The 13,838-nt window shown below is 39.1% G+C and overlaps 1 protein-coding gene across 1 annotated transcript in view; it reads right to left on the bottom strand.

The window, feature by feature from the left end:
* Nucleotides 1-1,690: 1,690 nt before the first annotated feature.
* The window catches only part of bzw2 (basic leucine zipper and W2 domains 2), a 52,468-nt gene continuing 40,320 nt past the window's right edge, over nucleotides 1,691-13,838 (bottom strand). The window contains exons 4-12 of the mRNA XM_002933293.2: nucleotides 13,704-13,807; nucleotides 11,608-11,673; nucleotides 11,063-11,198; nucleotides 9,170-9,279; nucleotides 7,193-7,363; nucleotides 5,240-5,386; nucleotides 4,758-4,896; nucleotides 3,092-3,214; nucleotides 1,691-2,127 (exon numbers count right to left, since the gene is read on the bottom strand). Of these exons, the coding sequence (XP_002933339.1) occupies nucleotides 2,099-2,127; nucleotides 3,092-3,214; nucleotides 4,758-4,896; nucleotides 5,240-5,386; nucleotides 7,193-7,363; nucleotides 9,170-9,279; nucleotides 11,063-11,198; nucleotides 11,608-11,673; nucleotides 13,704-13,807 (1,025 nt within the window). The 3' untranslated portion in view covers nucleotides 1,691-2,098. The remainder of the gene's footprint in view (nucleotides 2,128-3,091; nucleotides 3,215-4,757; nucleotides 4,897-5,239; nucleotides 5,387-7,192; nucleotides 7,364-9,169; nucleotides 9,280-11,062; nucleotides 11,199-11,607; nucleotides 11,674-13,703; nucleotides 13,808-13,838) is intronic.

The following is a 13,838-nucleotide window of genomic DNA, read 5'->3' as shown; positions in this document are numbered from 1 at the left end:
TTTCAGAAAAAGAACATCATACCAAAAGTAAAATATGGTGGTGGTAGTGTGATGGTCTGGGGTTGTTTTGCTGCTTCAGGACCTGGAAGGCTTGCTGTGATAGATGGAACCATGAATTCTACTGTCTACCAAAAAATCCTGAAGGAGAATGTCCGGCCATCTGTTCGTCAACTCAAGCTGAAGCGATCTTGGGTGCTGCAGCAGGACAGTGACCCAAAACACACCAGCAAATCCACCTCTGAATGGCTGAAGAAAAACAAAATGAAGACTTTGGAGTGGCCTAGTCAAAGTCCTGACCTGAATCCTATTGAGATGTTGTGGCATGACCTTAAAAAGGCGGTTCATGCTAGAAAACCCTCAAATAAAGCTGAATTACAACAATTCTGCAAAGATGAGTGGGCCAAAATTCCTCCAGAGCGCTGTAAAGGACTCGTTGCAAGTTATCGCAAACGCTTGATTGCAGTTATTGCTGCTAAGGGTGGCCCAACCAGTTATTAGGTTCAGGGGGCAATTACTTTTTCACACAGGGCCATGTAGGTTTGGATTTTTTTTCTCCCTAAATAATAAAAACCCTCATTTAAAAACTGCATTTTGTGTTTACTTGTGTTATCTTTGACTAATAGTTAAATGTGTTTGATGATCAGAAACATTTTGTGTGACAAACATGCAAAAGAATAAGAAATCAGGAAGGGGGCAAATAGTTTTTCACACCACTGTATATATATATAATATAATTCTCCTTGACGGCACTCACCACTTCCAAAGTACACGCTGGGTGCTCACCCAAATAAGTCAATATACTGCCAGTAGAAAGCACTCACAGCTCCGGTATTGTGCCACACTCACATCAACATGTTTCGGTCCACTAGGGACTGTCGGCAGGATGACAGGATAGCTGTTAATGGTGGAAATGAAGTAGGAAGGTGAAGTGTTGGGGAGACGGATGGATGGGCTCACGCTTGGGCTTAAATCAGCTAAGCTCCTGGGAGGTTGTTGGGTTAAATATTGTGCAGCTGGAGTGAAAGGAACTTACCTTAGGGGAGTAGCCGTGACCTCAGGCAGATCACAATTCCATCTTTTACATTCTGCTAAAAAAAACATAACAAATGTATTTGCTTAGCTAGTGAAAAAGAATATGCAGAATGTGGTAAGTTCCCATCTGTTTTTCTCTAGGGGTGCCGCATTTTTGACAATCAGTTGGGGGCGGGGCGATAGCATAACAAGGTGTGGAAATAGTTGGGCTTGGTGGGGGAATGTAGACGGGGCAGAGGAGGTCCTCTTCTTAAAAGGGTTACTGCCAATTATATTGTCCTAAATCTGTAATATAGGCACTGGCCCTAACTTTGCTGGCTAGGCCAAGTACCTCCAGGTAGGAACCCTAATTTTGTCAATGATTTGGCTAAAAATTAGCAAAATTATTTTTTCTGGAACTGGACTGCCACTCACTATTGCACTGTCCAGTATCCTTAGAGCCCACATATATGTTGCAAAATAATATATTTACTCATGTATATTCTTCTGAGACTTGCACTGAGGTTCACCTGAACTTTCCTCCACCCCAAAGGTACTTTAAATTCTTTCTGTTAAATAAGATAAGAAATAAATCTCTATCCACCATTATTTTATATTTAGAAGGCAAATGTAAAAATGGTTTGCACAGAATTATTTATATATTAAATGACCATCTGAATTAAGATAAAAAGCTTTTATTCCAAAGAAAAAAAAATCTCTCGACCTCGGGTTACATACACAAGCAATACTGAGCTACTATCACAACTAACTGTTCAGTAGGGAGTTTATTCATGTGGTGTCTGAAAAGACTAATAAAAGGAGTCCAAGGATATCCCATTCCTCTCTTCCCATATGGCCCTTGGCTGAATGGCTTTGCCTAAAATCGTGTAACGTAAGCCAGAGGTAGAGTTCCAAAAGAGGTGCTTAATGCCTGAGAGCTGAATTCGGAATACTTTTCCTATACACAGGGGGAACTGCTAGGCAATATTGTGTTAGATATAGCATTAAAGCCTCTCTTGTTCGGATTGAACAGAAATTCCAGCAGATGTCCAATAAATATCCAAAGTTGTGCTTTTATTTTCACTGTTTAGTTATCTTCGCCTTCTGACTCTGATTCTACAGAACAAAGAAAATCCAGTTAGTACATTTATCTACCAGAGAATGTTCTGACTAAAATGAATGGCGATGCATGGGTCAAGCATTTCAACAACTTCTGCTCCAACTACATTTAGGGGCATATTTATTAACTTCATACTGATATCTGCCCCACCAGTTTTACTTTCCAGTTTGGTTTCTGTGGATAATACCTTGTGCTATCACAAGATGGCGCCAGAATGCACACAGGAGTGCTCTTCCTTTTTTATTCATAGGCTCACACGCAAAAGACAACTTATCTCCTAATTGTCCTGTTCATGGGACAATCACAATTTCTGGAGCCCACAACATGGTCCCTGATATGCCTTTTTGCTTTTCAGCCCATCAGAGTCTTGCGAGATGAGACTACATAAAGCACAGCCACCTGGAGAGCAGAGGACGGGGAGCATGGGGTTGGAGAGGGAATGTTTGGGTAACACAGTACGCTGTGAAATTCACTAGATTCAAAATTTTAACTCCGAAAATAAAGTTCCCTTGTATGATTACAAAACATTAGAATAAAGGGGCCCTCCAATAGAAATTAGTAATTAGCAGATAAAGGGAGATTGGGATCTTGACTTATATGGGTATAAGTTTAATTAAACAGGGCCTTTAGCTTCCGAATAGCCTTATAATTTGCATTATACTGAACACATTAGTAACTGTTTCAGATGTGCATTGGATAGCTGCATGGAATCCACTGCAGTCTGCATCAGAGATAATCATATAACCAGCATTGTAGTATGTGAGAATATTTTACTGATTGCTACTTTGCACCAAAGCAGTCACCTATAGCAGCCAAACAGATCTTTGCTTTAATTTTTTGAAACTTGCAGTATTCTGAAGAAAGCTAATTATTGGTTGTTGCTGAGGGGAAACTCCAGTGGTGCAGTTAAGCATGTGTTAATAAATTAGCCCCCTTTTTTAATTTAATGTACATATTTACCTTCTTCTGCATTTTGCAGCCACTCAACAAATTTCTTCATCTGGTCAAGAAAGACGCTCTTGCCTTTAGCAACATGTGCTTCTTTGTACCATTTCAAAATTGCCTCTTCACTCAAGACATCAGCTGCAAAATATTAAGTTAAGTTTAATCTTATAGTATAATCACACATTGCAAAGTAACACAAACAGTTAAACACATGTTTAAATTAAAGTGACAATTCAATTTAATTCAGTCAAAATTAAATTTAACTGCCATTTTTTTACCTCCTAAAACAGAAGGCCATATGCACATTGAGAAGAATATTGCTAGAACATAGTAAGAAAGTCTGAGGATATCTGGAGATAATTACATGAATATAAGGGGGAAAAAGTTGTCTGGCATAAGAATCCAGGACCAGTCCATATCGAAGCATGCCAAAGGCAAGCCCACCCTCAATCACCACTGATCACTCCCCCAGGTAAAGTGATCAGCGGGGTCGGGGGTGTTGACAAGCTGGAGAGGCAATGTGCAATCATGATTGCCGGGCCCGGACTTGCAATCTGTAGATTCTGGCAAACAGGGTCGGACTGGGCCGCAGGGTCACCGGGAAAAATCCTGCTGGGCACTGGCCCTAGTGGTCCCCGGCAGCCCAGACCTGACCCTTGCCGGCGCTCCCTCTGCCTGACCGTTTCTCCCCTGACGCGTTAAATTTATGTGTGCTCAGTGGGGGACCCTGCAGGGGGCGGGCTGGAGACATATTGGATAAATGGGAACCCTAATTTTTTAGGCAATTATGAATAATATACAGTGCTGGTTTCACTTTGGGCTAAACATTAATCCTATCTGTAACAATGGCCCCTTTATTGGAGCTCCCTATAAATCATATCACTTTTCAGTTCAGTGTGAAATGAAGAGTGGGCGTGTCCTAATGGTCCCTGCCAGAAGCACAGTAGGAGGGGGAGAGCCAATCACAGCCCTGCACTCACACAAGCAAAGACAGGCTTCAGTTCCCTATCAGGTCAACCTAGCTGCTGATTGGTTCCTATCCTACAGTGCAGGGTATGGAGGGCCGCCGGCTCCCCAGCTCATCCAGAGAATTCAGCCAGCAGGAAGTGGAACAGATGGGCGGGGCTAGTGGGGTTTTTGTGGAATTTCTCAATAAATCAGCCTGAACCACAACTTTTTAAGCACAATTCACTGGTACATTCTTAATTTTTATAGGATATGTCTCCTTTAAAACTGTTACATAATTCAGAATCCTTTTACTGTCTAGCAAATGGTGTTCTCCATATTTAAAACTAAGTATATGAAGTCATATTCCTTCCTAATATTCTTATATATTTCAGTTATTCCTTAAAAAAAGTCCTGCAGTCTTTATTTTAGACAGGATTTGTTGTTTGATTTGTCTTGACAATGGTATTAATGAACGAGTGCCAATTTTCTGCTGTGTCCATCTGACCCACCATTAATCTACCATGTAAAATGCTGGCAGCTGTGCAGTATGAATGCATGAGCCTGTTTAAGCATAGTTTTTGGTTGTTTCTTTCTATATTAATATTACCTATAACATTCCCTATTGGGGACATATATCTCCTGGCTCCCCAGTTGCAACATGTTTTTCTTTAAACATTTTTACAATCATGAAAAAAAATTGTCTCTCTTCCCACAAGAAAAAAAAACCCATTACCTTTGTAGAAAAGAACTACAATTTTCTGGAACGCCTTCATAAAATGAATGTTATCGTAACAGTATTCCTGGATCTTCTGCAGTAGGATGAGTTCTGATTGGCCTTGAGTGCTAAATACAGCCAACAACGGTGCATAATGCTGGAAAACACAGAGAGAAAGTTAAATATAAATTGACTGTTTTCTTAAATATAAATTGACTGTTTTCTTCATACTCCTTGGGCATTTCAAACACTTGATGTCAAAAATGTTTGTATGGGGCGTATGCCCAGCATGGCTTCTCACACTGGGAGCGGCTCCTGGTGCTATGTTCCCTTTGTGATAGGCTCCCTTTAAATGTGACCTTTTTTGGTGCAAAATGAATCACTGGTGCAAACTATTACATTTACAATCTTTTTTTTTTCAACAGGTAAACAGGGCAAGATGGCCATAGTTCAATATTATTAAGGATATATGTTGGTTTCCTGTGAAGATAACACCCTACCTTCAAATGTTTTAGAGCCTGCTCTGCAACCAGCTCCTCTTTTTTGTTCCATTCCACGGCATTCATGATGCAAGACCACAGGAGTCCAATCACTGCCATTTCTGGTAATTCATTTCGCTTCATTTCCTCTTTCATATACAGCACTACCTGTGAATAGTCAAATTGCAGGCTGATTACAAGTAATGACACATCTAGCATCAGAATGTTTTTTTATGCAAACAATTTTGTGTTTTCACCAAGACAGTTCTTATAATGAGATCAGATAGGAAAATGTTACCAACCACTTACAGTTGGTTGCAATGAATGGCTGGGGAAAGAGTCTCCATTCTGACACACTTGGTAGCACTTTATGAAAGATAACACAAGTGGGTAACTACTTTCTGCTAATAATTATTAATAAAAAGGCATGGTGAATATCATAGGAAAATCATCCCATATTAGTAAATGCAGAATAATAATTGAATTCCATAAAATTCCCACTGCCATTAAGAAAACGGAGTAGAATTCTGTCACAGGTCTGTTGGCAAACAGAACTATAATAGTAAAAGCTTTATGTCCATTTAACAAACATATATGCAGGTATGGGACCTGTTATTCAGAATGCTCGGGACCTGGGTATTTCCAGATAAGGGGTCTTTCTGTAATTTCGATCTCCTTGCCTTAAAGGAGAACTCAACCCTATTTACAAATTAAGCTCAGCTTTTTGCCTATATGTGAAGAGCTACTTACCATTAGCATTCCAGCAATAAAAAATCAAAGTAAAAAATTCTGTACACTCCTATAAAAGATTCCAGCTTCCTTTTTCCACACAGCGAAGTGAGATTAGGGCGTACGCATGCGCACTTTCACTACCCCAAGCCAAGCGCATGCTCACACAGCCCTACAGATTTCCCCAGGCTAACGCCGATGTTACATGCCAGAAGGAAGTGACGCGATCGAGAAAAAGATGGCCGCCGCAAGTAATGCTGTGGCTGAAAATAACTCCGGCGCGGTGCAGAAAAAGTAAGTAAGTGGGAGAAGTTTCACTACGGCGGTTCAGGAGAGGCACAAGTGGCAAATGTTTTAAAAACATTTTTAAAAGTTGGGTTTCGTTCTTCTTTAAGTCTAACAAAAAGAATTTCAACATTAATTAAACCCAATTGAATTGTTTTGTCTCCATTAAGGATTAATTATCAAGTACAGGGTGCTGATTTATTATTACAGACAAAAAAGGAAATCATTTTTAAAAATCTATATTATTTGATTCAAATGGATTCTATAGGAGATGGTCTTACTGTAATTCAGAGCTTTCAGGATAACAAGCTTCTGGATAACAGATCCTATACCTGTATACTGATTTGCAGCAAAATGGAACTTCACCAGGTATCCACCATTTAAGGAAACAACACAGCACTGATAAAACCACAAGTTTAAAAAAAGCCAAAACACTACTTTTCCGAAATAGTATATAGGACACAATAGATTTGCCCAGTACCACTGGTTCTTTATATTACATTGTGCCAAGTAACCTAGTCTGTTTCCACTGGGGGGCAGTGTTGGCTATTATTTACTGGTGGGTGTGTAGCACTCATTTCTTTGGTGGGCACAGCAAAGTGTACAGGAAAAGCTAACATCCAAGTGTATAAGCTTCAAAGAGAGAGAGAGGCATGTCTTCTGAATGTTAAATAGATAATATTAAATCAGTATAGGAACTTTAAAAAAAAAAAAAGTAACAATGAAACAGCTACTTTATCAGGGGAGACAGGAGTTTGTCCCTAGGCTCAGTAACTGACAGCAGCACAGAGTATGTGCTGTAAAAGAAAAGAAGATAGGGGGGCTACTGGAGGACAGATATTCCCTGCTAAAGGGCTATGGTTGCCATGGGCTGGTACAGAACCCCAAAACATAATGCACAACATTTCTAGCTTACTTCTTTAGGCTTTAGTTCCCCTTTAATGGCTTTGTTAGCCTTACCTCTTTTATAGGACATTCCTGAGAGAGACGCTCCTGTAGCTCCTTTTGGAGCTCTTTGCGTGTTCCTAAAGTCTGCTGGACCCGCAGGAAATCAGAGAGCTCTTTCAGGCCAGCATCATTGAAATACTTGGCAAAGTGCTCTACATTTTGCTTGTTTGCTGGAAACAGCTCCTAGACAAGACAAGACCAAAGTTACCATGCTATTGCTAGAGAGCAAGTTTAACATGTGGGTAATCAAATCTCTTGAAAAAATGTATATGTAAAATATAGGTTTATTTTGTTGTTCTTATAAGAATCTTTCTGATAGACAGAGGTCATGATCGATACCCAATTTATAAAAATCGTATGTGCATAACAGATCATGTCCAAATAGAAAGCAGCCATAGATTTATAGTCTAGGGAATATTCAAATGTAATTCACATTTTATATATAAACAAACAAAGGCATTTAGGAATGATAGATTTTAAACCTGCAAGAAATGCATGTTTAGAGAAGGCAAATTCTAGACAGAAGAAAATGTATTAGTGTAAGAAAGAGGGAGTTACACAGCCACTTTATTAGTCACTAGTAAGAGTTCAGAGCTGATCAGAGTTGGAAGGCTAGTATAAAGAAGGAGATTAATAAAACAGCTGTCAAGAGGAGGGCCACACAAATGATACATGGTCTTATAGTATCGGGAAATGCTCCATGGCCTTTATATGTACAGAAAGGTTAGAGTAGACAAGATGGAAACATCTCATTATATCAGGGAAATTAACAGAGTTCATGAGAATTGCCATTTGTTGCAGTAGAACATCACTAGAACTAGGAAACACTATATGAAGATGGCATGTGTTAATCAAAACAGAATATAGTGAAACACTTTTTTAAAGAAAGAGCGATAAACTCATACAAAAACCATCCAATAGATGTGGTAGAATCTAAGTCAGTGAAGGAACTCAAGCATGCATAAAACTTGAACTAAGCACATTCCCACACCATTCAGTTCAATAGGTATATCTCAAACCCTAACCTACACCTAATCCAATGTGTAGTGCAAGAAGCCTAAAAGTCTCTCACAGTTGTATCCTTATTGTGAGAGGGAGAGGACTCCCCTGGCTAGGGTATTTGCTCAGCGTTGATCATTGCAGGCATTTTGTGAAGCTTTTCAAATGATTTAAAAATTGAAACAAATAAATAAAATTCAGCCAGCCTGCGCTGTCAGGCACTTGTAGCCAAATATGGCATTCAGATAAGGTAATTTTGTTTTTATATAGGTACCTGATGGCCACCCTCCGAAAGTTGCCACCCTAGACAGGGGCACCAGGGTGCATATACACTCACCTAAAGGATTATTAGGAACAACATACTAATACCCTTCTCTGACCTCTAGCATCAACAAGGCATTTTCACCCACAGGACTGCCGCATACTGGATGTTTTTCCCTTTTCACATCATTCTTTGTAAACCCTAGAAATGGTTGTGTGTGAAAATCCCAGTAACTGAGCAGATTGTGAAATACTCAGACCGGCCCGTCTGGCACCAACAACCATGCCACGCTCACAATTGCTTAAATCCCCTTTCTTTCCCATTCTGACATTCAGTTTGGAGTTCAGGCGATTGTCTTGACCAGGACCACACCCCTAAATGCATTGAAGCAACTGCCATGTGATTGGTTGATTAGATAATTGCATTAATGAGAAATTGAACAGGTGTTCCTAATAAACCTTTAGGTGAGTGTATATATATAGGTCCTAATGAGGACCGAAACGTCGGTTTTATAATATGTTTTCAATAAATTTTTGACAAAGTATTGAAGGGAGTGCCGGCCACGGATGATTATTACTTTTTGCATACTCATATTTTGGCTGTGCACCCCGCAGGATATTGAGCCTTGGAGTGCTGACACTATTTGGATTGATATATATATATATATATATAAACCCAGTGCACAGTCTGGAGCTGTCATATCAGTTTGACATCAGAGATAAACTGACCAGTAATCGCTTGTCTAGATTCGCTTTTCTTAAAGCCGAGGTCACGGCAGTGGCGTCCTTTTCGGCCATCCATGCTTTGAAAAGTTTGACTGCAAATGATGCAGAAATGCCTAGGAAATGAGAAAAGAGACAATTTGTTAGGTCAAATACATAAGGCAATTTTGTATTTTTAAAGCATACATATTTTAGCTTCTATATTGCATATAGACTCATCTAAGTTATATTTGCAGCAGAGATTCTTAACCTATGCGTCATGACCCAAGCATGGCCTTGGTCTTGACCTTTGACACTTTTGAATTAACAACATGAAAGTTCCTGTCTGCATGGGAAAGATTGAAAGCAAATTAAATCTAATCACATAATAGGGCAGACAGACTTTTCTGGAATGCAGAAATGTATCTTAAATTTACAACCACAGACGGATTTTGGCCTCATTGCATTAAGCCATGGCAACCAATATGTAGCTTTGATCATAGTGTAATGCAGTCAGGTCTGGTCAGGGATCAAAAATAGACACTAGAATCTCAAGTACAAAGGGGGGCAAACAGCCCACAAAGTAGTGACTCTCTATGGCATCTTATAGCATTTGCCAGAATCTACATATTGCCAGTCTGGGCATGAATATAGTCATAATACGAACAGGCGTACAAAACTGCAATAAATACAAAAAAATATACAACGCAATATAGATTACATGTTAACCTGTTCCAAAGAGCTTTCAGCCTTAGAGAGTGGGTCACTTACAGGCAAATATAGGTAGTAAATAAAGTGGCTTCTCAGCAAAGTTGGATTTTTGTAGGTTTGGAGTTTTGTATGATGTGGACAAATCCTGAACATATAGCTCAAACTGTAGATATATTATTTCAGTACACTATACAGATTACTGATAAGGGCAGTACTTCTCATTATTTGACAACCCATGCAATAATGCAGCGTACTCATAATGTCATAAAAATCCTTCATTTTAGGAATTCATGACAGAGAATACATCTCTATATGTAAGCAGCCACAATGCCCTATGCTTTAGCCATATGATGGTAAATGTATTATGGAATACAAAGTATTGCTGACAATGGAGATACAGGTATGGGATCCCTTATCCAGAAATCCCTTATCCAGAAAGTTCCAAATTACGGAAAGGCCATCTCCCATAGACTCCATTATAAGCAAATCATTCTAATTTTTAAAAATGATTTCCTTTTTCTCTTTTATAATAAAACAGAACCTTGTACTTGATCCCAACCAAGGTATAATTAATCCTTACTGGAGGCAAAACAAGCCTATTGGGTTTATTCAGTATTTAAATGATTTTTAGCAGACTTAAGTTATGGAGATCCAAATTACGGAAAGATCCCTTATCCAGAAAACCCCAGGTCCCGAGCATTCTGGATAACAGGTCCCATACCTGTATCAACATTAGGGTCTGAACTTGGTATTGTTACGCAGCAAACTTGTGGTGTATTATAGTGAATAATTTCATTAAGTAATGATATAATTGCTTACAAATCTAAGATAATTACTAATGTGCAAAAGGCAAGTTTAAAATGCTTATTCTTAAATTATACTTTTTCTGCACATTCACTTAAGAATCAAAGCAGAATGACAAAACTATGTTTAAAAAAATTGTTAAAAAAAAAAACCCCAAAAACTAATTTCTGCATTTGTGCATGTAACCTCTATGGGGCGGGACCTCCATCCTCTTTTTTATTAGACACTTCGCTCAAGGGAATCTTTAATGTAACTGTACTTTGTATTTATTACTATAATGACCCCCTGCATGTTCTATTAATTTACTGTTCTTTTTTAAGGTGCCATATATATAGGTAGCGCTATATGAGTAAAAATATACATACATATATAGACGTCCAAGCAGTAAATAAATGAATGCAATACCTTCTTTCACTATGTTCTCAGTGAAGAGGCTTGTTAGGATGACGGACGTGAGAGTTCCACTGGCTAATAATATTCCTGTGAGCACAGCCAACTTTGTTTGCTCTGATTCTGAAAATGCTTTTAGGAAAAGAAGGAGCTATGAGAGAACCAAAAATCTATTAGAATGGAATGTGTAATGATATGCAAAGCATAGTAAAGCAAATGCTCTGCAGCCTAGCTCATTCATTAGCTCCATATACACTTGTATCCATGGAAAATTCAAACTACTCTCTAAATAACTCACAGGGGATACAGGGGTTGTATTGTGGCAGTGGCTGGGGGACTGAAGGTTTAACAACCCCACCCCCCCGTGACAAAACATTTCCTTGAGGAACAGCTCTCCCCCACCGCAGACATTTTCATTCACCATCATGACAACAAATCAAAGCTAACTTTTGTTGGTTGGTATAGATGACCGAAGGGGCACATTTTGCCCAAGTCTACTACAAACTACAATCCAATGAAAAACATATGCATGCTAAAAAAATAATACAAAGGAGGGCTACCTTTTTAATTTCGTCTTCAAAAGCTTTTTCCAAATACTTGTATCTTCTGATCAATTTCCTGAAAACCTAAAAGAGAAGGAAAATACCATTGCCCCATGCTTGTATAATGTAAGAGACTTGGGCACATAAAGTTAAAATAACAAGTACAGGTATGTGATCCATTATCTGGAAACCTGTTATCTAGAAGTTCTAATTACGGGAAGGCTGTCTCCCATAAACTCCATTATAAGAAAATAATTAAAAAATAATGAAAGTAATGATGAAACAATGCAAAGCAATCCTATTGGGGTTAAAATATGTTTAAATGATTTTTTAGTAGACTTAAGGTATTGAGATCCAAATTAAAGGAAGATCCCTTATCCAGAAAACCCCAGGACCCAAGCATCCTCTAAAACAGGTCCCATACCTGTATCTACAATTGCATTTTACATCTCACAACAAAGTTTGGCAGAAACCTTACTGGCACCATCCAGTCTTTGATGCCAGTATTCAGCATTTGCATTCCAGCTGATCCATATCTTGTGGGTGGGCAGTCGAGCTACTTGGTTGTTCAGCCGCCAGCAACACAGATGGAACTACCAGGGCTCTGCAGTATATCATTCCCTGTGCAAGGCTGACATTGGCTAAAAAAGTCAAATACCCACATCCTACAGTGCTTAAGCATAGGACCAGGCCCAGGCTAGTAGTCTGTGCAGTGGGGGAGCTGTTTGGGCATCTGTGTGCTTCAAATGTGGCACTTGTCTCACAAAAAAAACAAGGGTAGATGTAAGCAGGTCGGGAAATAAAGCAGGTTCTGACTGAAACAGTAAGAAGTGAAGGAGGAAATTTCAAAGCACTTTCAATTAATGCTGTGTAATCTAGCATGTACATCTACCCTTGTTTTTTTTGTGAGACAATTGCCACATTTGAAGCACACAGATGCCCAAACAGCTCCCCCACTGCACAGACTACTAGCCTGGGCCTGGTTCTATGCTTAAGCACTGTAGGATGTGTTAAGCATAGGACCAGGCCCAGGCTAGTAGTCTGTGCAGTGGGGGAGCTGTTTGGGCATCTGTGTGCTTCAAATGTGGCACTTGTCTCACAAAAAAAACAAGGGTAGATGTACATGCTAGATTACACAGCATTAATTGAAAGTGCTTTGAAATTTCCTCCTTCACGTCTTACTGTTTCAGTCACAACCTGCTTTATTTCCCGAGAGGTGATCAATGAGAGAACACAAAGACCTTTCCAAAATGTTGCCTCAAGATATAACATGTAAAAGGGTGATATTTACTGATACATATAAGCCAATTAGGTAAGATTCTTTTTTCAGGGCACATATTGTGAATATATAATATGATATGTTGGTTAAGCATTTGCTGCTTCCCTTTTAACATTCATCTGCTTAAAATATAATAGAAAATCCATAATTTGGTGGCTGTGCAGACTTGCAGAAACTAAAGGAGCTTATGTGTAAGCTCAGTGTTGTGCTATTTTCAAAAAATCACCAAAATATTAAAATGGTTCCTGCTATAACCAAGTATCAGCTTACAAACTGACCCCTATAGGAAGCCTTACACATCACTCATTGTACCTGAATAAGAATATCAAAGGCATGAGTTCCCCAAAGGAGGGATGGGGTGGTGTAATTTATTTAGCTGCGCACCAGCACACACTTTTTGTTACAGTAATGATGGCCATGCTGTGCGTGCACTGTGAGCAGATACAGAAATTAGCCGTGCTCTGTCTGAGATTCACCCAATTACTCTAATCCTGATGTTGCCTCTAATTTCTATATTATCTGTTTTTGCAGATACAAAATACTTTTTAAGAAGATTATGTTTGATACCTGTTTTCTGTCTTTAAATTAAACATGCATGCCTTTGCCGTACTGTATAACATCTTGTATCACACAACAGCACACTGATACAAATGGCACACCAACTAGGCATGAATCTATTTTTTCATATCTTGCAGAACTTCCCTTTATCTTCCCTTACACAACAGGTTAGTACCTGAAATCTTGGGAGGTCTTTTTAAGCAATATGCCTAGAGTGAACTCATTTTTATACCACAGCCCAGCATCATTTTGCATCTCAGTCCATTTTATACCACACCTGAGCATAATTTCGCATGGTTTCATGGTCCTCTTCAGCTGCAAACACACAGTGATTGGTCTGCTTAGTTTTGTCTCCATCATCAATACGGCTTCCTCCCGGAGCTTAGAAGAACAGAAACATTTCTAACCATAT

This window comes from Xenopus tropicalis, chromosome 6, assembly GCF_000004195.4.
Source record: "Xenopus tropicalis strain Nigerian chromosome 6, UCB_Xtro_10.0, whole genome shotgun sequence".
NCBI lineage: Eukaryota > Metazoa > Chordata > Amphibia > Anura > Pipidae > Xenopus > Xenopus tropicalis.
This window is presented reverse-complemented; position numbering and strand designations above follow the sequence as displayed.